Source organism: Epinephelus fuscoguttatus, linkage group LG11 (genome assembly GCF_011397635.1).
Source record: "Epinephelus fuscoguttatus linkage group LG11, E.fuscoguttatus.final_Chr_v1".
NCBI classification, from domain to species: Eukaryota; Metazoa; Chordata; class Actinopteri; order Perciformes; family Serranidae; genus Epinephelus; species Epinephelus fuscoguttatus.
The window spans coordinates 13,678,582-13,704,250 of NC_064762.1; the positions used below are offsets into that span (position 1 = coordinate 13,678,582).

Genomic DNA, 25,669 nt, shown 5'->3' on the forward strand with positions numbered 1-25,669 from the left:
CTGGTGTGTTTGTCACTTTAGCAGCATGTATCAAATTTCAGTTAAATTTAGGGAATATGGCTCAGTTGCACACTCGTGTGCTTTTGTCTTGCAATACCCGAGATACCGCTGCTAGTATGCCTATAAAAGAGTTTCAATATGCATTGCACAAAGTGAAGAGATCATATCAGCAACTCTGAATGTTGCAAGTTTTGTCCACAGATGGACAGATAGCACAGATGGGTCATGACCTAAATCTCAAACACCAAGCAAATAATGCTGCATTGACAGACATCATATATGCACACATCCTGCAAATGTTAGCACAATAGAAATATGCATTGTACAACATGACTAAGAAACTATACGCTTAAGGATGCTTGCCTAAAGCCCTGAGGGCCGCAGAGAGTGTTGATGTGTTTAAAAGCAAACTCAAGACCTACCTTTATAGCCTGGCTTTTAATTGAACTTTGTCTTTTTTATTTTGTATTTATTATTATTGTGTTTTTATCTTTATATTTATTTTTATTAATCTGTTTTCTAGCTTGATAGTCTTCTGTTAGACACTAAGCACATGTGTGGTGCCAATTGATTACAGTCACCTTTATCCACATAATGCATAAATAAACGTACAGCTATTTATATCACGACCATGACCACAACATGCACAACAGCGCCACTGTGGCGTTACAGCGGTACTGCAGGGAGTGCTGCGGTTGCCATGGTACAGCGTCGGCGGTGGACTGGAGCAAACCTCAAGGCGTGGACCTGAAAAAATAGCATCTGAACGCCTCTGGTTGTCAGGGTATCTCCATCTTAGTTTAACTGTGGATAATTACAGGACGGCGCGTTTCAGAAATGACTGTTTGTATCCAAAAAGGGCGGACGTCTGTGCCATCGCTGCTTATATCAAACGGTAGCTAAGTTATCTTAAGTTCATGCTAGCTTGCTAGTAGTTGAAGCTATGTGGCTAACATTAGCTTTTCGATTCTAAACAGGAAACCGTTCATTGCTGGAAAATTTTCGCAAACCAGACAGATGCAGCAAGATTTAAAGAGTGAAAACGGAATACAAGCAGGTTGGTGGCAGGAGTCGCTAAGCGGTAATGTTAAAACACAAACCACCTGTTGATGCTAGTTTTGTTGCTATGCTAGCAACTATGCTACCTATCATCAGTTTTTCATCCAGCTAAAGCTAACGTATGCTAATGCCAGTACGCTACAGTGCTGTTTGGAAACTTGTCTACTTTCCTCTATTGTTCACAGCTATTTTAATAAGGTGGCATACGAGTTTAGAGCTCACTGAGATGTGTTGTTGGCTGCTAGCCACAGTGTAGCTCTCTAACCTGTCAGGCAGTGTCACGACAACAATGCACCTGTCAACAGCAGACGGTCTGCTTTAATCCTCTCTGTCCGTGTCACGGAGAGCAGGCCGGAGAAACTGTTACTATAGCTGTATTTCGCCTTTGATAACGCGCATCTGTTTGTATATTTGTTGTCACCAGAGAGCCTGTGACTTGGCTGCGTCGACTCTTTCAGCTGTTAGCGTTATTAGGAGCTTCCAGGGACACTAAACACCATGAAGCAGAAGATGTGAAGGATTATGTCAGCAGAGATGATGAGCATATAATGTAAACTAACCTATGAGGTGAGTGTTATAAGGTGCCCTAACGTTGATACTACTGCGCATCTGGGTATATGTGATGATAATGGTTATTTATATATTTAAATCACTTATTTTCATCATGATCATTTGGCAAAAATGACACTAAAATTGTGAAGTAATTCAATGTGAATGAATAGCTTTCATTACTATGTGTCTGTTAGTGTATATTTTGCTCAAGAGACTAGCGAGGATAAAGAACAGGGTGTCAACTGGTCCTTAAAAAGTCTTTAATTCTATTAAATTCAGATTCGATGGGTCTTAAATTTCTCCAGCCTGACAGACACAATGACTGTTTACAATCACAGGACAGACCGAAGAATTGCAGTAATAAGTAGCATTTATGACAGCGATTAGATTTTGATTTCTTTGGTCTTAAATTTCATATGGTTTTACAAAGGTCTTTAAAAGTCCTAAATTTATCTTGGTTATATCTGTCGACACCCTGAAAAACATGACAGCCATTTTTTTTATTGTTAAAGGTCCAGTGTGTAAGATTTAGGGGGATTTAGTGGCATGTAGAAGTGAGGACTGCAGATCGCAACCAGCTGAAACTCCTCTCGGTTAGAGTTCCTTTAGCGATCATAGTTCAGGAGGTTTTTAGCAGTGGATGAAGAATCCACAGAGGTGTCGTCTTCTCCAAAACAAACAGACCAGGTGATTAAAACTGGTGAAAACACTGAATAAGCAGTTTCACGTTAAAAAAATCAGTGTTTTCCTGACGCTGCTCATCGCAGAGGGGACACACAAAAAAATGCAAATAGCCCTATCTAATGCCAGTGTTAGGCTTGTCTGGTCTGGGCTACTGTAGAAACATGGCGGTGAACGTGGCGATCTCCGCTGACAAGGACCTGCTCCCTACGTACAGTAGATATAAACGTCTCATTTCAAGGTAACGAAAACACACTTATTAGAATATATTCCATTTCTGCCAATACATCCCCCTAAATCCTACACACTGGACCTTTAATATCTCAAGTCTGTTTGTTCATTCAGCAAAGCTATTTAACAACTAAAACACTGTTCTATAAAACAGGTTTGTATTCAGGTCCTTTAGGATCTCTCCTAAAGGACCTCGCCCTGCTTCACAAGTGCGCTCCTTTCTATTTATGGTGACGGTGCTGTGTGTACTGTTGTTGCCATAGATACTTGCCCATCAATTGATTCTATAATTGTGAGGGCTGATGAAAGGGCTGGATGACTCCATGACCTTTACACACAATTAACATACATGTTAAAGGGCACACTGGCTGTTGAATTCTATTTTTATTCTTCAAGGTACTCAAGGTTTTTTTGAAGGTCCAGTGTGTAGGATTTAGGATTTAGCCATATTTTGTAGTGTATAATCACCTGAAAATAAGCATCTTTGTGTTTATCTTACCTCAGAATGAGCCGTTGAAATCTACATATGGAACGGGGAGTTGTTTATGGAGATCACTATGTTGCACTACTATGTTTCTATAGTAGCCCAGAACAAACAAACCAAACACTAGCTCCACAGATAGGTAGGGCCATTTGTGTTTTTGTGTCGGGCACTGTATTTAGAAGCCAATCTGCGGCAAGCAGTGCAAAAAAAAAAAAATACTGATTTGTAACGTGAAACTGCTTTGTTAGGTGGATGAAAGTTGCAGTCCTCCCCACAAGACACCACTAAATCCCCCAAATCTTACAAGCTATTTCTTTAACAACAAAAAAAAGCGGAGGTGCTGGACCTTTTCATTTTGTTTATGTTTCATACACATGGGCTTTTTCCAGAGAGAAAATGTGTTGGCCATATGTGTGGAAATGTTTAATGTAGGATTTGTCTGATGTAGAAAAACTAAATATACCCATTAGGCTGGCAACATAAAAGGTCAACCTTTTACCTTTCATACAGTGTATGTTAAAACTTTATAAAGACATATGAATATCACTTTTATTTGTACTTTATTCCCTCTTCTTTATCTGTAATCTTTGAACATGTGTGTACGTGTGCATCTCAACGCAGTCAAGAGTAATAATCTGGCTGTTTAATAAGTCACCAGGGCAGACGGGGGCAGACTAGTATTCTTTATGTAGCAGCAGCGGTGTGGAGTAGTGATATCATACATCATTCAGCCTCATGGAAAATTCCACCTCATGTGTGTTGTCGCTTAGTGACCAAGACACACAATACGGAAAACCTGAGAGAAACTGGCTGGCCTGGCTTCTTATTACTGTTTTGGATGAATTTTAAGAATTATCACCGGGGTTGCACGGTGCAAATGATGAGGTCAGTTTACTGGGGGACTTTTAATTTAAGTCTGTTAAATCAGGTAAGTTGCACTCTGTGTAATGAAGTTTTATGTTAAGGCGTAGCTTAGAAAAAAATCCTAATGTCGTTTAAAATCTGATGCTTATTTCCAACTTTCTCTGCATTTGCTCTCAAAGTGACAACATGGAATCGGAAAACATAGCTGACCCGTATGAAGACAACCGGGATCGAAGTCGTCAGTCACACCGGAGTACAAAGAAGGATTCCCGAGCGTCGTCTTCCCAAAAACACAAAAAGAAGTTCCGGGACAAGATCCATGACGAGGGTGAAAAAGAAGGCTGTGTTGACAGTAGATCGAAAACCCGAACTTGGCGTTCAGATCCAGACCGGGACCAGATATCAGATGGAGAGAGACGAAGAAGTAGTGGGTCGTTTTACTCGGAGGACTATGAGAATGATTCACCCTCAGAGGGCTCGCTCACACCGTACTCCCAGTCCCGGACTCCATCGCCTACCCTTCACAGAGGGGTGCGGGCAAAGAGGATTTCTAACAGCCCCTTCTACAAGACAGGTGTGTAAAGCAAAGATATGATCATATATGGAGGGATAAATGGATGAAACCTAACCCTCACTGGTTAAAATACTGTCCAGATGATGGCAGTGTTGGGCAGATTTTAACATGGTGATCTCTGCAGGACAGAATCCTCTTTTGAGACATGAAGATTTGTATGAGCAGTGTTAAGTAAGGTTGTTTTGGATCTATCTGTACACTCAACCGTAGCTTATATTCACCACTACAAGAGTTCATGTGTGTCAGTATTGGCCTGTTGAAGTGTTCATTGTCATTACCTGTAAATTATTTCTTCATCATCATGTGTTTCTCTACGTTGCAGGTGGTGTGGGGCGCCGAGGTGTGTCTCGCCCACAGCGTTTAGGTGGCCAGCCTCTGACCCAGCAGCATCGCAAGGGAGTGCGCTCACAAAGCAAGGAGTCCACCCCCCCTAAAGATCTGGACCTGGTGACCAAGAGGATGCTTTCGGCCCGCCTACTAAAGATCAATGAACTGCGTAACTCCCTTGCTGAGCTGCAGCAGCGCACCGATGAGCTGCAGAAGGAAAATCGAATTCTCAGACAGGTAGACCTACACCTCTGTTTAAAGGAATACTTCTCCCCCCAGTGATTATTTGTATATCAGTTACACACCCCGTGTTACATTGAAACACCGCTGCAACTTTTCTCTGCAACGTTCTAAAACGGTTTCGTCTCATCTAGTCTCACGTTTGCTCAGTTCTTCCCAAAGTCATAGTCATTTTGGGCTGAAGTATTCCTTTAAGTTTGGGTTAAGTACATGAGACCAGGAAATGTAGAGTCAATCAATCCTAAAATCGAATTTAATCTTTTCAATGCTGCAGCTTCAGGTACGCCAAGAGAAAGCCCTGCAGCGCTACGATGACACAGAGAGCGAGATTTCCCAGCTGCTCGTGCGCCACAACAACGAGACCCACGTGCTGCGCGAGCGGCTCAGGCGCACTCAGGAGCGGGAACGGGTAGCCGAGAGGCAGATGAAGGACAGCGAGGAGCAGCTGCAAAGGAGTCGGGCAACCATCGCGCGACTGAAGAAGCTTGTAGACCAGCGAGAGTTGGGAGCTAGAGACGAGCTGAGCCGCAGGCTGGAGGAAGAGAAGACGCGGGCTCAGGAGGCAGAACGAAAGATTAAGGTAAATTAATTGTAGATTTCATGTATTTACTATTTATAATAGAGCTGGGCTTTGCAAATGTTTCAGTTCTCTAGACATTTGAGAGCCTCTGAATTGTATTTCATTCAGGGGGAGTTGCCAATATATATCAGGTTTTTGTTTTTACAGTATCTTATTGGCTCAAGTGTACAGGTCAGAGATAAAAACAACCTGTGCACATTCCATTTCCATTGTCATCTTGAGGTGTAGCTTACAAATTTGACTCCTTGGTACCAAAATTATTGCTGTTTGGTTTACAAAATGACACCATAGCTAGACAAACAATCACTTGCACATGCTCATTTTCACCAAATATGTATGTATGGACATACATGACAGAAATTCCATCCTCAGAATTGATTTCTCTTTTGTCATGGGGACACTGGGAAATGTGTTTGTTTATCCGTGTGTGTTTGAAGGAGCTGGAGCGCAGCATGGAGCTGAGCAACAGCAGTTACCAGAGGCAGCTGGCTGCAGAGAGGAAGAAGACAATCAGTGCCCAGGAGGAGATCAGGACTCTGCAGGAAGAGCTGGAACGACTGACCAATAAACTCAAGGTTGACACACAGACAAATACACTTCGAAATACCAACTGGAACAAACTGTATCCGGCTTTATGACTGGGTATAAAAGCAGCATCGTATGTCATTTTCACTGTGTTGATTTCTTATCAGGAGAAGGAGAGAGAGCTGGACGCTAGGAACATCTACGCCAACCGCATGATGAAACCCCCAGTTAGAAAAGATGTTGACAGTGGCACAAAGCGGAAAGGTAAGGCCCAACTGTTTGTGGCTGAGAGGGAGACAGAAGCTCATTTGTGCAGTTAACCAAAGTGTCTGTCAGAAATCCTTAAGCTCTAATGATGTCTCAGTTGTTCCGGTGGTCATGGAAAACCTGGAAGAGTCAAAGACAGTGTGTTCAACAAGTTTTGCATGTATATGAAAGTAAAAATGGTTTTGAAAAGCTGCTGAACATGGATGCTGAGAGATATCGGTGATGAAAGTAGTGCTCTTTATCAAAGGAAAGGTTTGGAAAAGGATAAGCAAAATTGGCTTTTACCCTGCTTTTGTTTCACACACAGTCCCCAGCAGGAGCAGCACCAAGGCGGTGCAGGCTAAAGACAGGGCGTCTAGTCTGGATTTCCCCACACCTCCCCCTGCCATCACCGATGCCAACGAGTACAGCGAACAGGCACCTGACGAATACCTATCACTCAAGGTAAAGTCACTCCGCTTCACCCGACGTCCATACTTTGTCTTTTGTCGTTGTTATTTGTGCATCATTCTGTCTTTTGATCGATTTATGTCAGCAGGAGCTCGACAGCGCGGACAGACATGCAGAGACAGAGGACAGACATCAAAAGTGGGAACAGCAGAAGATGAGAGATGGAGAAAAGGAGAAGGAGTTGGTGAAGGAGAAAGAGAGAGAGCAGGACAAAGAGGAGAAACAGCAAATCAGCCAGGAGCTTAATGCCCTTGAGGAGAAGGCAAAGACACTAAGAGATGGTAAGAAAAGCAAAGAGTATATGCTACTCTGTTGTATTTAGAAAACTGGTAAAAGTACTTGCCGAACTCCTCCTGTCTCTGATGTATTCGATTTTCCCTAGTCAATCACCAGAGATCAACGTATTCGCCTCAATCTAACATAAATCTTAAGGCCCAGACAACCAAAGTGACATCAAAGAGCAAGTAGCGACGAAGGCTAACTGTTGCATCACCCCACATTGCCTTTGTCTTGGCCAAAGAGTTGCACTCAAATACACCACAAAGACTATAGCCAGTGGCCAGCTAACACGTACACTCTGCGGCTGCATGAGAGGAAACATCTCTCCTTACCAGCAGGCGGCTGTAGTCTGTGTTCATCATCCAAAACGGAAACTGGAAGACCGACAGGGCAGATTCGAGAAGCTAGTTAGCCAGTTAGCACATTAACAACACAACCTGATGTTGAATAAACGAATAATACTGTGCGCTAGCAAACAGTAACACAAACAATTACAAACCATTTTTGCTCAAGAGCTAAATAGCTAACGTTGTTTTGATCTCCTGCCCACTTGACTTTAGCCGTTTGTTTACCGTAAAAACAAATTACAATGTCTATCTTGTCTATAGTGGTCGCCATTGTTGTTATTACTCCTCACTGGTTTCTGCAAACAGCTTGACAGCGTCATTATTCCCACATGTGGACCTAGTTGGCGAAACGTTAGTCCTCCCGTGGTGCTCATTGGAGCGATTGTTTAACTGAGAAATCACTGTTTCATGCCACTGTGCCAGATAAACAACTTAACTTGGTGGAGTGGGCAGATTCAAAGATCTGAAACCAAGTAAAAAAAACATACAAGAAGACAACAGTGATGGATGTGTGTTATGTTTACAGGCTGGGAGAAAAAGAAAGAGGAAGAAGACAGAAAGAAGACAAGTCCCCTGTTCGACCGGGAGGAAGAGAACAACAGGAAGCGTGGCCATGTCCAGGAAGAGGTGGAGAGGTGGAACCAGGAGGTTCTGGCCAATCAGCAAGCAGCAGCGGAAGCACGTCGTAAAAAAGACCAGCTGCTGGCTAAGATGCGTGAAATAGACCATCAAGACCACAGAGCCCAGGATGCCGTCTTCTCTGAGTCTAGTCCCTCTGAGTCCAATAAGGCTGCCAGTAACCATTATTCTCCTCGTCCTCCTGAGCAGAGGAACCATAACTCTTCCATTTTTAACCTCACAGAATCAGAGGATTCGGCCAGTTTGCGCACCGGTGCTGGAAGCAGGGACGGCGGAAGGAGAAGATCAGGCATAGAGGGCGGAGCTGCTTTACCAGGAATGGGGAGGCGAGGGCTACGGCCTCAAATCTCCAACGACGACTTGGCATTCGGAAGCTATGCGCCTTCTTTCGGACATTCGGCTTCTCGAGGCTCCTCAGGCTTCCCTCCACCTCCACCTCCACCCAAAGAGGACAGGGACTCTGCGTTAGAAGCTATAGGTATCTTTAGTCTCAGAGGGACGGAGACAGAGAAAGAAAAGGAGACAGAAAGAGCAGGGAAGGACAGGAAGTCTAGCCTCATGCAGCAGCTATTTGGCGCCGTGGCAACACCTGCTGGTGACAGCGTGAGCACCTCCAATAAAATGGAGGTCCTCAACAGTCCTCCAACGACAAATGGAGTGCGTTCAAGAAGGGACGGACTGCTCAGCTTCAACTCAGGATCCAACACGCCTCCAGCGTCCTCCCTCAACACTGTGCACATCGCAGATAGCAGGCCTGCCGTCCGTGCCATCACATCATTCGATGATGACATAGAGGAACTTACTTTATGAAGATAATTTAGATAATACTATCTGGCTCATTTAACTTGTGTGACTGTTTATGTTTTATGTAGGACATTTCTAATTTAATGTGATCTTCAAGGATTCAGGTGCATGTGCGTAGACACATGGATGACAAAGATAGTGTTTCTAAACTGGTGTTATAGGATTTTGACCCTTTGCACTTCCTAGTGTCGTGGAGACGGTGGCTTTTACTGGTAGTTTATGTAACCAGCAGAAGGATAGCAGCGCCACAACACACAGAATCCCTATGTGTTTCCAATTCTAAAAAGTAAGCAGTACAATCACAAGGCAGTGGCGCCCCCAACTGAAGGCCAGGGATGGACCATGGCTACCTTGATACAAAAGCTGTGGAAGGCTCATTTTTACGCTAGCATTAAGGTACTGGTATCTTCAACCTAAGACATCCATTGGTACCAACTATGTCGGCAAACCTTGTTGGGAAGGAGGCCAAATAATGCTCCAAAGGGAGGCAAAATTTTGGCGAGGGAACAACTGGCATGGCCACTTCACCCAAGAGTCTCCATGTAACTTGTGAAGGCTTGTTCCCAGTTCAATGTTTTGTTAGCTCCATATTGACTTAGCTTCCAACTAGTCTATGTACCTCAACAGTATTATGGAATTCCTGAAATTAACTGGTTTTGGTGTGGCACGCCAAGCTTTTCAGTGGCCCCATCTGGCCTCGTCTACGTGGGGCGCCACTGACATGATGAAACAGACCTTGGTTGCAAATCACATTTCTTTTGTCTCTCATTGTCTTTTATTTGGACAAATTTTATCCCACAAAATTTGGGCAGAATGTTTGTGTTATTATAGAATCCATGCCGTAAGAACGTACCACTAAGCAACATGACAATCACAGTATATTTAGACTGCTTGCTGAGTGTCTCACAACTATTTAAAACGGGTTATTTCACAACTTTCACAACAAAATGTCAGTTTTAAGTAAGGCAAGGCAAGGCAAGGCAAGTTTATTTGTATAGCACAATTCAACACAAGGTAATTCAAAGTGCTTTACAGAGACATTAAAAGCAACAAGACACAATTTAAAACAATAAAAACAGTCGATTAAAAAGGGAAATAGAAATTGAGAAAATACAGTAACATAAAATAAAAACAGGCTCAATACATTGAACAGTCAGGATAAGAAAAGAAGTAGAATAATAAAAGGCATAAATCAGCAGTGTGTAGTTAAAAAGTACGGGCAGTAGAATACAGCAGGTAGGTGATTAATCTAAGAGTACGCTTCAGTAAACAGTAGTGTTTTTAGCCCTGATTTAAAGGAGCTGACATTTTGAGCAAACCTCAGATCTACAGGAAGTTTGTTCCACAGGTGAGGAGCATAATAACTGAATGCTGCCTCACCTTGCTTGGTTCTTGTTCTTGGAACACACAACAAACCTGTTCCAGATGACCTAAGGGGTCTGAAGTAGGTTTGTATCTTTGAATATTATATTGATACTGATTAAATGTCCCGGTACAAGGAAAGTTTTGCTGAATTGGGAAGCACATAAGAGATGATGCTGAGTTAGCACACACCTTAAGGTGCAACCTAGACACATCGTCCGTGATGTAACCTGGGGTCATCGTCCAGGCGACCCAGCCAGGGTTGATCAGACCACAGCCTGTCTGACTTCTTGTGTGATCCACAGCTCGCCCCTTTTGATCCACAGCCATCTTGATGCCCTTTAAGCAGCATCAGTGATGGTCCTTATGGCTCTCATGCTGTGCAGTTCTCTGATCCCCAGCAACTTGAGGGCTATGTAGAGCGACTGGCTGGCAAATCCCACATCGGGTCTTCTGTCCCCTGCTTCGGCATTCACCTGTGAGCTCCTCATGCTTGGCCTTCTTCTGTTCAAACGCCTCCTCCAGGGCACAGTCGATTCCAGCAGCACCACCTGCCTTGAACATGAAGGAGTACATGAACCATGTCAGGCCTGAGCGTTGTCACAGCTATGGTGTCTGTATTTGAATTTTAAGAGCTACTGAATACTTAATATTAAAATTTAACTGAAGTCATAGAATTGAAATAATTTACTTTGTAAACTATGTCTTTAAAACACTCATCAAAACACACTTTAAAGGCCTTTTTTTCACAGTAAATCTTTTCTGTGTGTAGTTTCTATCCTTTTATCAATTTCATTATTTATTTATTTTTATTACACACTGTTTTATTTGGTATTAGCCTATGCTCAATATTTTTAGTGCCGTTTTTATTTTGATGCTGTCTTTGTCTCATAAAGCACTTTGTAACTGTTTTGAAAAGTGCTATACAAATAACGTTTATTATTATTATTATTAGTTATTAATGTTTTGAATTCACCTCTTTGAAAATGAAAGGAAATTTCTTGATTTGCAGTTTAAATTTGAAAATTCAAGTTGATATTTTCAAATAGCTATTGAAGAACGTTAAATAGGTATTTGAAATATTTTAAGTTTTTGACTTGAGTTTTTGGATCTTTTTTATTCAGAAACTTTTTTGGGGTCTGAATCTGTGGACATAAAAAATACATACAAACACAGCTTTTGCAAATAAAAATCATTTTAATTTCAAGGAGGAGGTGCATTCACAACAAATGAATTCAGATGCAAAGTAAAATATTTCAGTGCTATGAATCCAGTGGTGCTTAATTGTCCGTATTGAGTATTCAGTGGCTGTTCAAATTCAATCACTTAATGTCTCTTATTTGCTTCCATATTCGAAGGCTAGTGTAGTTGCGTCACATTAAATCAGTGAATTGAATGTTGTGTTTTAACAAAAAGATATTACAGGACATATTGTAAAACAGTAAAATATTAGTATTTAACTACATAGGCTGTGTTACCTTCATTATAAGGCTCAAATATGTTTTCTGCTTTTTTGAATATTGTTTTTGGTCATAAATGTCTCTTTTGATCATAAAAGTGTCTGACCCCTGCCCCAGTATGCTCCCAGGCTCTCCTCCCCAGCACCATGTCTAATGTGATGGCAGCACTACACTCCTGCAGACAATCAGCTAAAGCTACAAGCTACATTGAAGTGTTTTTATCTGTATTTATTTATTGACTTTATAGACTTTTTATGCGACTTACAACTCCTAATGTGGCACAACTTTATAATAACCACACTGTGCCAGTAAGCTGTAAAATTAATACTTGTGTATTTTTCCACATATGTCCACTTTGACACGTTTTTAAAGAGCTCTTTGTATTTATCCTGTCAGAATTTATTATATCAGTCACTTTCATAAGGATCATTTGAAAACTTTGTGGTTAATCAGTCTATTTATGTGTCCAGTTTTTCACATTTTGTACTTCCGGTCCAGTTATGAATAAAAAGTGTATCTGTGGTATCTTGTTGGATGAAAATAAATAATAGTGAGAGTGAAGCTGTTGCCTTTCCATCAGACTGTGGCGCACTTGCAGTGTTATTCATGAGGCGGGAAGTCTGCGAGGGATTCCTGGGATGTCTCCAAGCAACCAGAACCTGACGCAACCCTCCCGCCCCTCCTCCGGCAGCTCTCTGCTCACAAACAAGAGGAGCGTGGAGCTGTGAGGTGGATGATATGAGAGAGGGAGCCGGCTGCAGATGGTGTTCACTGATGTGGCGGCTTGGATCCAGGCTGGAGGACTGCACGGTGAGCTGCAGCAGAGGGACTCACACAAGGTAACAGAGCCGCACAGTTTGAGTTACAGTGATCAGGGTGATGTCGGTGGTGTTTGACTCTGCAGCGGTGACAGAGCTGCAAGAGGAGGGTGGCATGACTGTGTGCTCATGTGGAGGATATGTGGACGCAGGATCACTAAGTTTATCTGTTTAACTTTAGTTTTAAAGTACTATGTATCATGCAGAAAACTGAGAACTGGCTACATGTTCAGATACACTAATTTGGCTGCATGAGCTAAATGACAACAATAAGCAAATTTTACCACAACTTTATACTCCTGTAGTGAAGTCAAAGCATGTTCATTTTTACAGTCAGAACTCCAGAGAATGAAGAGAAGCATTAAGTTGTATTGCTGTTATTAACTTTCATACTGTGACAATGTTTTCTCAGTGTTTTTTGCTTGTAAGTTATTAAGGAGAAGACAATGTGTCTGTGCATGGGTGTAGACATCAGGGGGGACACAGGGGGACATGCTCCCCTCAGTATTTAGGGATGCATGATATAGAGTTTTTTGCCGATATACAACAACTTATATGGTCGATAACAGATACCGATATTGATATATCCACTTTTTCCCTAACTAATTTTAGTGATCATCAGTGGAATTAACATCATATTATGCATGCTTACTCCTACTGTGACGGCCCCCCAGCAGATGGAGACATGACAGACTGGTTGTTAACGTATGCAATATTTATTCATTGTGCAAAATAAGAAAAAGCATGTTGGCCGATTCTGGTAGTTCATTTTAAAGCCAATATTGATTGATACCGATGACATGCCGACAGTATTGTGCATCCCTATTTACACCATAAATCAGTGCAGAAAATGCAAAAAAAAAAAAAAAAAAGAAAGTAGCAGAGGACTTTTATTTTGACACAGTTAAAGACAATGACACTATAGATCGATGCAAAAAATGCACAGATTGGTGCATAATAATTCACCGGACTGCACACAGGGGACACGCAGGGGACCTGTCCCCCTGAATATTTAGGGTGTGTGTTTGTTCCCCTAATAAGTTAATAAAAGTAGCAGAGGACTTTTATTTTGACATGATTGTAAAATTGGTGCATAAAAATTCACTAGAATGCACAGGGGGGGACGCAGGGGACATGTCTCTATTAGTATTTAATACATGTGCATTTGTCCTCCCACCCCAACTAAATCATGAAAGTAGCAGAGGGCTTTTATTTTGACACATTTAAAGACATTTACTCCATAGATCAATGCAAAAAATGATAAATTGATGCTTAAAAATTTCCCAGAATGTCCAGGGAGGACGCAGGGGACACATTCCCCTCAGTATTTAGAGCATGCATTTGTCCTTCCACCCAAAAAACAAAACATGTAAGTAGAAGACTTTTATTTTGGCATGATTAAAGACATTGACACCATAGAGCGATTAAAAAAACAAACAAAAAACCCCCCACAAATTGCTGCATAAAAATTCACCAGAATACACAGTGAGGACACAGTGATCACGTCCTCCTCAGTATTTAGGACATGTGCAATTGACCCCCCCCCCCCCCCAAAAAAAAAAGCAGACTCAAGTAGCAGAGGACTTTTATTTTGACATGATTAAAGACATTTACTCCATAGACTGATGCAAAAAAAATTGAACAAATTGGTGCATAATAATTCACCAGAATGCAGGAAATTGTTTGATGCTCACAGTTTTCTGGCAGAGTACTCTTAAACTCCCTGTCTCATATGTGTCCCCCACAATGTTGAAATGAAACCTACACCCTTGTGTGTGTGTGTGTGTGTGTGTGTGTGTGTGTGTGTGTGTGTGTGTCCATGTGTTATACATGACACCATCCTATATATGTAACACTTGTTGGCGCTGGTACGCAGCATGAGCTTTCTTCTGTATTTGTGGTTGGTTCAGGCTGTTAGTGTGTCTCACTTTGAAGCACAGACTGTTTCATTAAGTTTCTGTTGCCATAACGAAGGAGTCCAATAAGCCACAGTAATCGGGTGTTTACCTTTATGAATAGCTTTTGTGTCAGGCTGCTCATCCCTTTGAGTCAACTGTGATCCTGCTGATAGTTTCTATGGATAATGTTTATAAGTATACACTAAAGAAAATACATTTATTATATTATAATACACAATTAGATTCCATTTCTGCTAGTATATCCCACTAAATCCAACACACTGGACCTCTTAATGGAAATGACTCAGATGAGCTACAGACTAAAGCCTGATTAGTTACTCTGCAGTCATGGTTGTTATGTAGACATGCCTCCATGTGCCAGATAGGAGAGCCAGACTTCCTAAATTCTTTAGCCAGACCAGGTTTTGGCATCTTATAACGCCACAAAATAAATTTTATTGGTGTGGCAACGTTGCCAGGCAATCAAACTCTGCTGCCTTGAAACCAGAGGAATGTATGGGTGATGCTCAGTTGGGACATTTGGATAATGAGGATAAATGGTCTTTGTCAGTGTTTGTATTTGCCCCGGCCTGCATTTGATATTCAGGATGTAAATTTTGGCTTCCTTAAGAATAAAAGATTTCCTGCTGGTCTATTGAAAAGTGGCAGAGTTCACCAAAAGTGCCTCCAAAATGATGAGGCGGCCAACAAGAGGCTGGTTTGGGGCTTTTGTTGCAATGATTCTAAACCCTTTATGTCTTTATAATTGTGATTACAGCTCTTGATATAACCGCGCACACACACTTTGTAAACCTCTGCGTTCTGCAGTTCCTGTTCACAATATGAATCAATACCTTCCTGCACACACAGGGTCTTTACACACTCTTTAAAAATGCATGTGGACGCATGGATTTTCCTGCTCCTTCACTGGTCTCCTGTAACATGTGGTCTGATTCCCTTAGAGAATGAGAGGATCTGTCTCGGGCATGCTCTGCACAGTCAGAGGTCTATTTTACCTTGCAAAACAGCCAAGCCTATCATTAGATACAGGGGCAATGACTTCACTGCGGGTCTGCTCTGCCCATTATGGAATAACTGAGCACTAACCACTTATTGAGTGCTTTAAGACTTTGTAAGAGGACACTGGGCAGAGAGTCTGCTGCTGCTGCTGTCACTGTTATGAGAGTGTTTTCAATATCACTTACTGTAAGAGGCTGCGTTAAAGATTTAGTGTGTGACTTTATATCCTGAGTCAGTCTTCCACACTCAGCCTGGTCTTTCTAAACTGGCCAGATTAAAAAATACTTAGCTGTAGATGCCATATGTTTGTGGAAATGTAATTGTGTGTTGATGTATAGCACGATAAAAAGAGAGTCATAACTTTGTAACCATGCTAACCTCATGGCTTTATGGATAGCTGGGGGTCGGTCCACCATTTTGGACCAGTCCAAAATATGTCAACAACTACTAAACGAGTTGGTGTGAAATTTTATACAGACATTCAGGGCCAAGAGAAGACGAATTCTACTAACTTTAGAAATATCCTGAATTTTCCAATAGGTTTAGCACCAATATTATGTTGGCAAGTTGAATTGAAATTGTGCTTCTCTCTCTTGTGTCAGTGTGGGTTTTCTCTGGGTACTCCAGCTTCCTCCCACAGTCCAAAGACATGCAGGTTAATCGGTGACTCTATATTGTCCGTAGGTTTGAATGTGAGTGTGAATAGTTATTATACATTTGTGTTGTGTAAGATCAAATCCACAAAAATTCAGCGTGATTCGCGAATAGACTAATGAGTGGACGTCACAGTAGCGTGCGCACACTGGTGGCATAAAAACAGTGGAAACAGTTGATATACCCAGAATAAAAATGTCTTCTTGCGCCGTTGGATGTCGGAACAGAAATACAGATTAAAATAACCTTCATTTTTATAGAAAACTGTCGCTGCTTGCGTCACCTGACTGCGTAATAGCCTCCAGGGGCCTGACCACATCCATTATTCAGTGTATTTTCCTAAACTTAAGTTAAGCTTGTCCATAACGCACACAGTCAGAGTTAATAGAGCCAATTGTTCTCCGACTTTGACTACCAATGTATAAAATGAACAGTGTGCACACATAACATGAATGGCCATTCACAAAGTTTGCAGCACTACACATAGGCAAAAACTATGTGTGCTCCCCGTCTAGCAACACCTGTCTCTTAATCAGTGGTGCCTCCAGTCACCCATGACAGTACAGTGACCCCTACAGGACAAATCAGCAACCTGCACATATTTTACACCATGGATGGCTCCTATAACATGTGGTCATATTTTTGCATATGTGGATCCATTTTTACATGAAACAGGTTCACTTCCTGTCAGTTTGTGGGTCATGTTACATTTATGACTTTGCTCCTGTGTATTTGCATAATTTTGTCTAACTCCAACCACAGCAGGATCTGTAAATATATATCTGTGTGAGGTGCAGTTACTCACCATGTCAGCAGGTGGCGACATTCCCTCACGGGAGATAACTGCACCACCTAAGCTAAAACAACAAGCCTATGTAGCATTAGCATCCTTAACACTAACGACAACTGAAAAGAACAAGGACAGAAGTTAGCCGCCATTAGTTTGTTTCCAGTGAGCATGGAGAATTTATGCCTTTAATTATGAACACACATTTCATTTAATGTTAACCATGTGAAATATAAATGCTCTGTTAGCACCAAGGATAATATTATCGCAATGCTTATTTTCAGTAGGGCGTTAGTAATATTTCCTATTATGTGTTAGCATCGAGCTAATGGGCTAATTTGACACAGGGTTGCAGTGGTGGAAGAAGTACTCAGATCTTTTACTCAGGTGAAAGTACATAAACAAAAAGCTTAAGTTCTCATTATGCACAACGGTCCATTTCAGCTAAAATAAAATTACTGATGCATTTATCTTTTCATCACTTTAATTTTCACGCTGGTACATGTGGGACTTTTTTGCAGGTAGCAGTCAAGTCATGTTTATCCATCCTAATTTATTTGTTCATTATATTTTCTCATTAATAGTCTGAATCTTTGCAGTGGTGGTGGAAGGTAACGAAGTACATTTACTTGCAAGTACTGTACTGAAGTATAATTGTGATGCACTTGTACTTGAGTAGTTCCATGTTCTGCTATTTTATTCTTCTCCTCCATTACATCTGAGATGGAAATACTTTACTTTCAGTACCCTACGTTTATTTGATACATATAAATAAACTGCAGATGAAAAACGCAGGCTTAGTGGTTGTGTGGAGACAAACACTTGTCTCTATCTGGATACATTTTCCCCACAATTACAACATGCTAATGTTATTAGCACACGCCTATGGCATTTTACATTGTATAAATTAGCCTAGTGGCTAGTGGACTTTTCCTGTTCTCATATAAAACCAGGGACAACAGCAACATTTAACAAAGGTAACGGCACATAATCTGGCTTCATTACAACTCACAAGGTTCACCGACAAAACAGCTGTCATTTTCCAAACAAATACAACATGCTAACGTTATTAGCACAAGCCTATGGCATGTTACGTTGTATGAATTAGCCTAGCAACAAGCAGAGATTTCATCTGCTCATATGAAGTCAGGATAAATCACACACAAGACTTAAAATGCTATTTTAGTGGAGGCTTTAATGTCTTCAGAATTTATTGTTTCTTATCTGTGAAATTCAACGCAGAAGTATAAATTCCCTGAAAAGTTACGCGAAAGAGAAAGTTAGGACGTCACATATGTGACTTGTGTAATTGTTAAGTGTTTTCACAGCCTCATACTTAAGCACTTTTATAACAAACTGTGACTTTCTTGACCTGCAAAATTATCCTTAAAATTGACAAACATCATATGTGTAATTCATAGCACTATTTAAACAGGATCATTTACTATTGTATGTAATAAAAAAAGGTCCCATGGCTGTTGTTTTTTTTATTCAACAAGCAAATTGTGGTATTTCAGTTGTATGCTCAAAGCAGCAGAGAGGCAAAACTGAGCACACTTTAATATCTGTTAATCGACAAAAACATTATTGCATATTTTCTTCTGCCCGCAGTGTTCAGGATCCGTACTTTTTGAAATGTGTATTTGTTACATAAGTTTTCAGCAGTAAACAGAGGGGTTGTGTTGTGTACAAGAGCCAGACTGTCCTCCGTCAGGCTCCACTGCCAGTTGTCTGTCACAGGTTGGTCGAGGCAATAAGCCCTGAGGACAGGAGGTGGAAAATTGCTGATTCATTGACGCGGCCTGTGTTGTTGCTATGGAAACAGTTTGTTCCTGTTAAATGAAAATCCTGGAGGTTTGTTCCCTCAGTGTGCTGATCCGTTATTATTTGATACACGAGAAGTCTGATGCTTGATCTGAATAACTTTACAGAAGAGTGCACAAACTTTCATTATAGTCATCAGTCAGTCGATCTGAGATATAATCTCTCCAGTCATAACTGAGCCTGTCGTGCCACAGCCGAGGTGAAGTCTTGCTTGACAGATGTCATGTTAGTTTTGTCTCCTGTCATTTGGATGCGGTTGCCAGTGGTGTAGTCAGCAAATGTTTTATAACGTGCTTCCTGTCTCCTCTGCAGCTCTAAAGATACTTCAAAACACCAATGGAGGGTTTACGGAGCTTTTGAAGATTGACTTTCTGGACAAAGAGCAGAGGGAGTGGACGCAGCAAGGACAAAAACCTAACTATGGTCATTTGTAACACTGAAAGAGGCCACCAATGACGAGCAGATATCTCTTTTCATTTTGACACATTTTTTGAGGAGCTTTTCTTTACAGATTAATAATGGATGCTCCCTCAGCTCCTCAGATTACTGTGGACAAGTCTAATGTCCTGGAGGAAGAAGAATGTGGGAAAGATCTGCCCACAGATGACCATCTCATGAACTTGAAGGCCCTGACGGAGAAACTAAGACTGGAGACCAGGAGGCCTTCGTACCTGGAGTGGAAAGCCCGACTCGAGGCGGACAGTTTCAGAGAGTCTGGAACTGGAAAAGGCTCAATCAAAGTGGAGCCTGAGGGGAAACTGGTCACCCCCAAAGAGACTGTGGTGAAGTCTGATGTGATTCAGCGCAAGTTGCCGTCGGGTGTACCGAAGGGATTTGAGAACATCGATGAAGCACTCAGCTGGCTGAGGAGAGAACTGGTGAGACTAAGAATGTACACAGTTAACCGCAATGTGTTAATTGGTTAATAGCTGAGAATATTTTTAAATCGATTACGCATGTTGTTGTATAGGTTAATTTTGCCACTCTTCAGCTCACTGCACTGTACAGACAGAAAATGTGCCCACTACTCACCCTCCTGTCCTTACTGTTTAGCTGATGTTAGCCCTGGTTACTCTGACCTGCATGCCAGCCGAGTTAGGTGGGATCTAATCTCTCAGGACAGATTCTGCAATTTACATTGTAGAATCAGTCGGCAGCCCTGTGTGAAAGACGACTAGGGGGGGCTTTGAGTTTCAACGATGCTACGCTTTAGCCAATCACAATGGAGGAGGCGTGGCTGAGACGTGCAGGTGTCCCTGGGAAATGTGTACCATACCATACCATACAAACTTTATTTATAAAGCACTTTAAAAACCCAGTGGACCAAAGTGCTATACACAGTTAAACATGAAGTGCACAACAGGCATAAGACATAAAATATACATAAAACAAAGCAAAATAAAAACAATAAAGATAAAAACATAAAGTGCAATAAAATAACACAATATAAAACCAATAAAACATTTTAAGGCACAGCACATAAGTAAAATTAGTCAATAAAAAGAGTAATAGCAAATTAAAAGACATCACCTACAGAACCTACCAGTACCTACAGAAACAGCAAACTCCGCGTCCATAGCGACCACTACATGATTTTTTTTTTTTTTTTTTTTTCCCAGCGGATGTCTGAGTTACAACATGATTGAGCTTACTGGAGTAGTTTCATGTCGTATCCGACAACGGGAGGCTTTTAACAGATGACGTCCTGATGTTAGCTTTGCTGCTGCTGTTAGCTGTCCCTGTCGGCTGCAGCCACTGGTGCTTTCTAGACATTGTGATTTACCAAAACTGAATAAATACCACACATAGCAACACAAAACTGCTTTGCTAGCTCAATCATGTTGTAACTAAGATATCCGCTGGAAAAAATATTTTATTCACGGACCGTTTATTGAGTTATTACCTTATTTTTATACAGTCTATGGTTATTACAGACACCGCTAACAGCTAACGTTAACAGCTAACGGTTAGCCCAGCTAATCTACGATAACCATGTTATTATTTACAAAACGTGCGCACAGAAATAGTAACGTTTGTTCAATCATTGTGTTTATAGACTTAACAAACATCAGATTAGTCTACACGGTGATATAGTGACGTGAAAAATGTGATATAGCTAAACTCTGCTGGTTTTCTACCCTAAGTATTTGTAAACAACACGGCGATTCCCTGGGGGCACCGCAGGAAGTGAAGGGCGTGAGCGATCGCAGAGGCCCCTGCACTTCAGTTAGTCGAAAAACTCCGGGCTGTGCCTCCAGAGGTTTTTTTACAGATGGATTTCCAGATTGGGTGGAAGCTAGTTTGCAGCGCCACTCATTTAGCAATTACTGCTAGCAACAGCATCCCAGCCTAACAGTGTTGTTGAGGAAACACTGTGCCCACCCTCCAGTCTACTCCCAGGTTGCCCCTGTGAGTAAGCAGCTTAATTTTGAGCCTCAAGCCCCCTTTGGCATTGTTAACTACTATTAGCTCTGTTAGCTCTGTTAGCACTGTCAGCACTGCTAGTTGTGCTAACGTAGCTAACAATGCTAACAGGGTTTTGTGGCTCAAATGAATTGGAGGAGACCGGAGGATGGCCTCCATGATTCCACAACAAGGTTGTCCCTTCACTGAGACAGTATTACCAGCGGTAATCACAAATAAGCGTAGCTGCTGGCTAGCTCCCACCTGACCCGGGTGGTGAGCAGAGCAGCGCAGCAAAGGCTAATGCAAGCTAACCAGTGGAGACTGAGGGGGTGGGCTGTTGGCACTATGTTCACATGTTAACACGGCTAGCTGGATGTCTGTTAGCACAGCCAACAGAAAATTAAATAAAAAGCAAAACATTTACACCACAAAATATTAAAATTTTACCACCTCTAAATGGATAGCGCTTTGAAATGCGGCACTAAAGCTCATTGAGCTCAAAAGGAAAGGCCTCATATATTCAGGCTCATTTTGCATTTTTTTCTTCACAAATTAACCAGTTAGGTAGCAGTTAATGGGTGCTGAGCTGTCAAAAGCAAAACTAATCAAAACATCTTTAGGTGACACATTGATTGAATTCCTGACAATGCAAATGTATCATCTATCTTTGCAATATTTATTTTTGTGTAGCATTGGTGGCCCTTTTCCAAAAATCTTGTTTAGACGCTTTAAAACTCATCATACAGTATGTTTTGTAGGATATTTTGAGCTTCAAACACACACTTTCATTCACGTCGTTAATTTGAAGAGCCTTATAATTTTGCAGTTAAAGGCCAGAATAGAAAATTACTTCCTGCTACTTAGCTAATTAGAATCTTACAATGGGCACAATGTCCAATTACCGACCACAAGAATCCCATTCACATTAGTGAGTGAGATTGATTGGGACTCAGGCAATAGACATTTGTTACACACAGATTTGCAAGTGTAATCATTTTTACTCTGCTCAATTACTCTGCACATTCACCCACGGTTCATGAGCTTGGACTGAGCACGCAAGGAGGCACAGTCAGAGGCAGAATCATACTCACACACACAGTATGAGGCCACCAGCGCTTTGCACAAAGACAGTGGACGAGGGAGAAGATTATGATCTTTGCACAGACGCTGGCACAAAGACAGTCGACAAGAAAGCGATAAAATTGAGAGAGCATATGATTAGAAACTTGTTTGTGGATGTCCCACTGTGAGTTTTCTTTACAGATTTTGTCACAGAATAAGGTCTGAAAGCATAGACGTGCAGTGAATCTAGGTAATGTCAGCTACTTGTACATTGTGTGAATCGTATTTGAAGGTAAAACAGTTCAGGATATAACTAAAAATTATATTTAAAGTTATAGTTTGACATTTTGGGAAATACGCTTATTTACTTTCTTGCTGAGGATAAGATGAGAGGATTGATAGCACACATGACTGCACAGCTAGGCAACAGTTAGCTTGGCTTAGCATAAAGACTGGCAACAACTAGCCTGACTATGTCTGGAGGTAGCAAAATTTGCCAACAAGCACCCCTGAAACTTATTAATTAAAGGGATAGTTCAGATCTTTTGAAGTGGGGTTGTATCACATACTTATCCATAGTCATTGTATTATCTACAGTAGGTGGCAGCAGGCACGCACGAGTTTGGAGAAGCAGACTGGAGTACTGACACAGAAGCTAAGCAATGTACTGCTGTGGTCAGGGGCAGCAACCTAACATTTTTTTTTTTACGGTTTATAAATTAGTTTAATGTTGTGTTTACACTGAACACAATGTTTTATTTCAAGTCACTTTACTGGCCCGAGTTTGAATGCTAGAATATTTTGTGTACTAGCTTTATACGCGCGAATAACTCATGTTATACGGGTGTGAAATCGCTGAATCGACGAAGGAACTTCCGCCGCTACGTCCTCAGTGTCACAAATCCCCAGAGGATCTCAATGCTGATTGGCTATCGTGGCGGGAATTGGTCGCTTAAGTTCAGATTTGTCAACTCTGGTGAATAAGTGTATGACACAAAATCACGCTACTTGCTACTCGCGTATTTTGCATCGCGCCTATTGCACCGCCCTGTGGGTATTCGTGTCTAATTGTGTCTTTAGGGAAATAAGTCGTTAGGAACATCTTTAACAATAACACAAAATTGATCGAGGAAGCAGTGCACCAGCAGCTCCTGTGTTCAGTGATATTAAATTACTATATTTCTGGCTTCAAGGAAATCGATATAACGGCTTCACTTACTTGACAGAAGTTGTTTGACATTAAGGCAAAGCGGTGAAAATATTCTAAAGATAGCATACCCTTAAACAGAAGGTGATTCTTGAAGGTTGGACTTGCCTGCTTCTCCAAACTGGAGGCATGCCGACTACTGTGGGTAATACACTGACTATAGATAAGTATCTCATACAACACCACTTCAAAAAAAAGCATGAACTGTCCCTTTAACACCCCCTGTAAAACCACAAACCTTGTGTTGGGAGTTTTTTGTCAAGTTGCCTGATGACTGTCTCAAAAATCATTTACTCAGCCGAAAGAACATTGTGTTTTCTGGTATTTTCACTCGACTCCAACATGTTCTAGCTGATAAGGTGACTAATGAGTGAATCAGCAGGTTTGTTTGAGCTCCACTGTTTCTGTCTCTCCCCATCAGACAGACATGCGCTTGCAGGACCAGCAGCTGGCGAGGCAGCTCATGCGGCTCCGCAATGACATCAACAAGCTGAAGATAGAGCAGACGTGCCACCTGCATCGCCGGATGCTCAACGACGCCACCTTCGGCCTCGAGGAGCGGGACGAGCTGTCGGACCTGCTGTGCGAATGTCCGGTCACCCCGGGGCTCGGCCTCTCTGCCCCGCTGAGACTCATCGGCGTCACCAAGATGAACATTAACTCTCGCCGCTTCTCGCTCTGCTAGTGGCTGTGATGTCACTTCAGGGAGAGAACAAAGCTGCCTGTCTAATACTACCTTTGCTCCAGTGCAACATGACAGCCCTGGCCATTTGTTAGATTGTGGTGAAGTCTTACTGACCACAACGTTGGGAGGATGGCCCGAGATGTAAACCCTGTTTTACTGCCTCTATAATTACAGAGAGAGATTTAGGTAATGTATATTATTTAGACACAAGGATTTGAGTGTAGTAGGTACATATATAGTGTGTTTGCCACTAAACTATACATGGCAGCTATATACAGAAACCTCTGTCTTAAAACCACAGCACATTTTAGACCTTTAGAGCATCGTGACTTCAAACAGAATACTTTTTAAACTCCAGTTAAACAATCTCAGCTTATTCCTGTCCACTTTTTTAAGCCTTATCAGTCACACTGTTACAGTAACCCAAAATGTTTCCATATACTGTTGCTTGTTTGTAGGGGCTTTCATGGTTTCTATCAACAAGCCAAGATTTATTAAGGACAGATTAAATATTTAAATAAATTCTTACTGCTTAGAGACGACTCTGTACACTCTTAGAAATAAGGGTTTTAAAAGGGATCTTCCTGAAGGGCTGAGGTGCAACCCAGAACCATATGCTCCTGAAGAACCTTGAAAGAAAGAAACATAATTATGTAGGCTTATCTTCCATTTTGATATGAGTCCATAACCGGTCCCAAGGTGATACTCCTTTCTCCTGATTGCCATTTATTCTACTGAGCATACATTCAGAAGATGCTATTTCCACCACTGCATGGCCCCAAGGTATTTTCACATTATCTTATCTGGCTCCCTTTCAGAAAAGTTTGGGGACACGCTTAAGAACGCTCCAGTTGGCACCTTTATTTCTGAGAGTGTTTGATGTTTTCAGTGACGGATTTTTTTTTTTTAAATTTTCCTTCCATATACTGTATCTTAATCTAAATGTTTTGTGCTTAAGATGCCTTAATAGTGATACAGATTGTACACTATAATATCCCAATGAGTTAGTGTGTAGAATCAATTTAGCAAACACTTCTTTTTGTAGAATATGATGAAATGATTTATCCTTTGTAATGATTGTCATATTGCACTAGTTGGTGAACTCATGATGGTTTCAAGTCCTTTGCTGAAGTTTGCTTCCTGTAAGTAAAGATGTATTCAGCTCTTGTTTTGGAGCTTTGTCCTTTTTATGCTCTAATTGCTGCGTTCAAACCAAGACGTAACCTTTTCAGATGGCATTGTTAGTCTGAAACAGAAACATGGTTGAGTTTCATGGATAAACATTGTATTATAACTCATTTAGATCTCTGTGCACCAAATGGCATGATTATGTGGACCTTGTTATGAGCGCTCTGTAATGACAGCAGTTATGATGGGATGTAACCTTTCTTTACTACTTTTGTGTGGGGGTTGCAGTTGAAATGTGAGCATATGAAATTTGAGTCAAGTACGGTTTCAATGCACCGACAACGCGACAGGAAGAGGAGCTTCAGGGTTTGAGCTGCCCCTCCCTGTGGCCCAGATACACTATAATACAATCTGAACAAAATCACACACCACGTCTAATTTGTTTGCCACAGCAG

The 25,669-nt window shown here is 41.5% G+C and overlaps 3 protein-coding genes across 9 annotated transcripts in view; 2 read left to right on the forward strand and 1 right to left on the reverse strand.

The window, feature by feature from the left end:
* Window positions 1-25,669, reverse strand: part of rps12 (ribosomal protein S12) — a 434,687-nt gene that overhangs the window by 60,980 nt on the left and 348,038 nt on the right. The window contains exon 1 of one of the 3 annotated variants that reach the window (XM_049589202.1): window positions 2,473-2,483. The exons of the other annotated variants lie outside the window; for them this stretch is intronic. The gene's annotated coding sequence lies outside the window, so the exon portion shown is untranslated. Of the gene's footprint in view, window positions 1-2,472; window positions 2,484-25,669 lie in introns of those variants that run through there. 3 annotated transcript variants of the gene reach the window in all.
* Window positions 696-12,275, forward strand: lca5 (lebercilin LCA5). Of its 5 annotated transcripts, XM_049589144.1 has the most exons (11): window positions 696-895; window positions 978-1,057; window positions 1,484-1,626; window positions 4,051-4,445; window positions 4,768-5,009; window positions 5,287-5,592; window positions 6,030-6,167; window positions 6,285-6,381; window positions 6,692-6,828; window positions 6,920-7,115; window positions 7,987-12,275. In XM_049589144.1, exons 3-11 carry the CDS (start codon window positions 1,622-1,624, stop codon window positions 8,907-8,909), a joined length of 2,439 nt encoding a protein of 812 aa, XP_049445101.1. In that variant the 5' UTR covers window positions 696-895; window positions 978-1,057; window positions 1,484-1,621; the 3' UTR covers window positions 8,910-12,275. The 5 variants fall into 5 exon arrangements, with proteins under 5 accessions (XP_049445101.1, XP_049445100.1, XP_049445104.1 ...); XM_049589143.1 differs by having other exon boundaries at window positions 696-1,057; XM_049589147.1 differs by having other exon boundaries at window positions 696-1,057; window positions 6,923-7,115.
* Window positions 12,274-25,171, forward strand: fam167ab (family with sequence similarity 167 member Ab). The gene is made up of 3 exons (XM_049589188.1): window positions 12,274-12,564; window positions 19,039-19,604; window positions 23,823-25,171. The coding sequence occupies exons 2-3, from the start codon at window positions 19,245-19,247 to the stop codon at window positions 24,084-24,086; spliced, it is 624 nt and encodes a 207-aa protein (XP_049445145.1). The 5' UTR covers window positions 12,274-12,564; window positions 19,039-19,244; the 3' UTR covers window positions 24,087-25,171.

Coding starts and splice junctions, on each gene's coding strand:
- fam167ab (XM_049589188.1), top strand. CDS start 19,245: ATGGATGCTCCCTCAGCTCCTCAGATTACTGTGGACAAGTCTAATGTC. Junction 19,605..23,822: donor GCTGGCTGAGGAGAGAACTG/GTGAGACTAAGA, acceptor TCTCCCCATCAG/ACAGACATGCGCTTGCAGGA.
- lca5 (XM_049589143.1), top strand. Junction 4,446..4,767: donor CAGCCCCTTCTACAAGACAG/GTGTGTAAAGCA, acceptor TCTACGTTGCAG/GTGGTGTGGGGCGCCGAGGT. Junction 7,116..7,986: donor GGCAAAGACACTAAGAGATG/GTAAGAAAAGCA, acceptor TTATGTTTACAG/GCTGGGAGAAAAAGAAAGAG.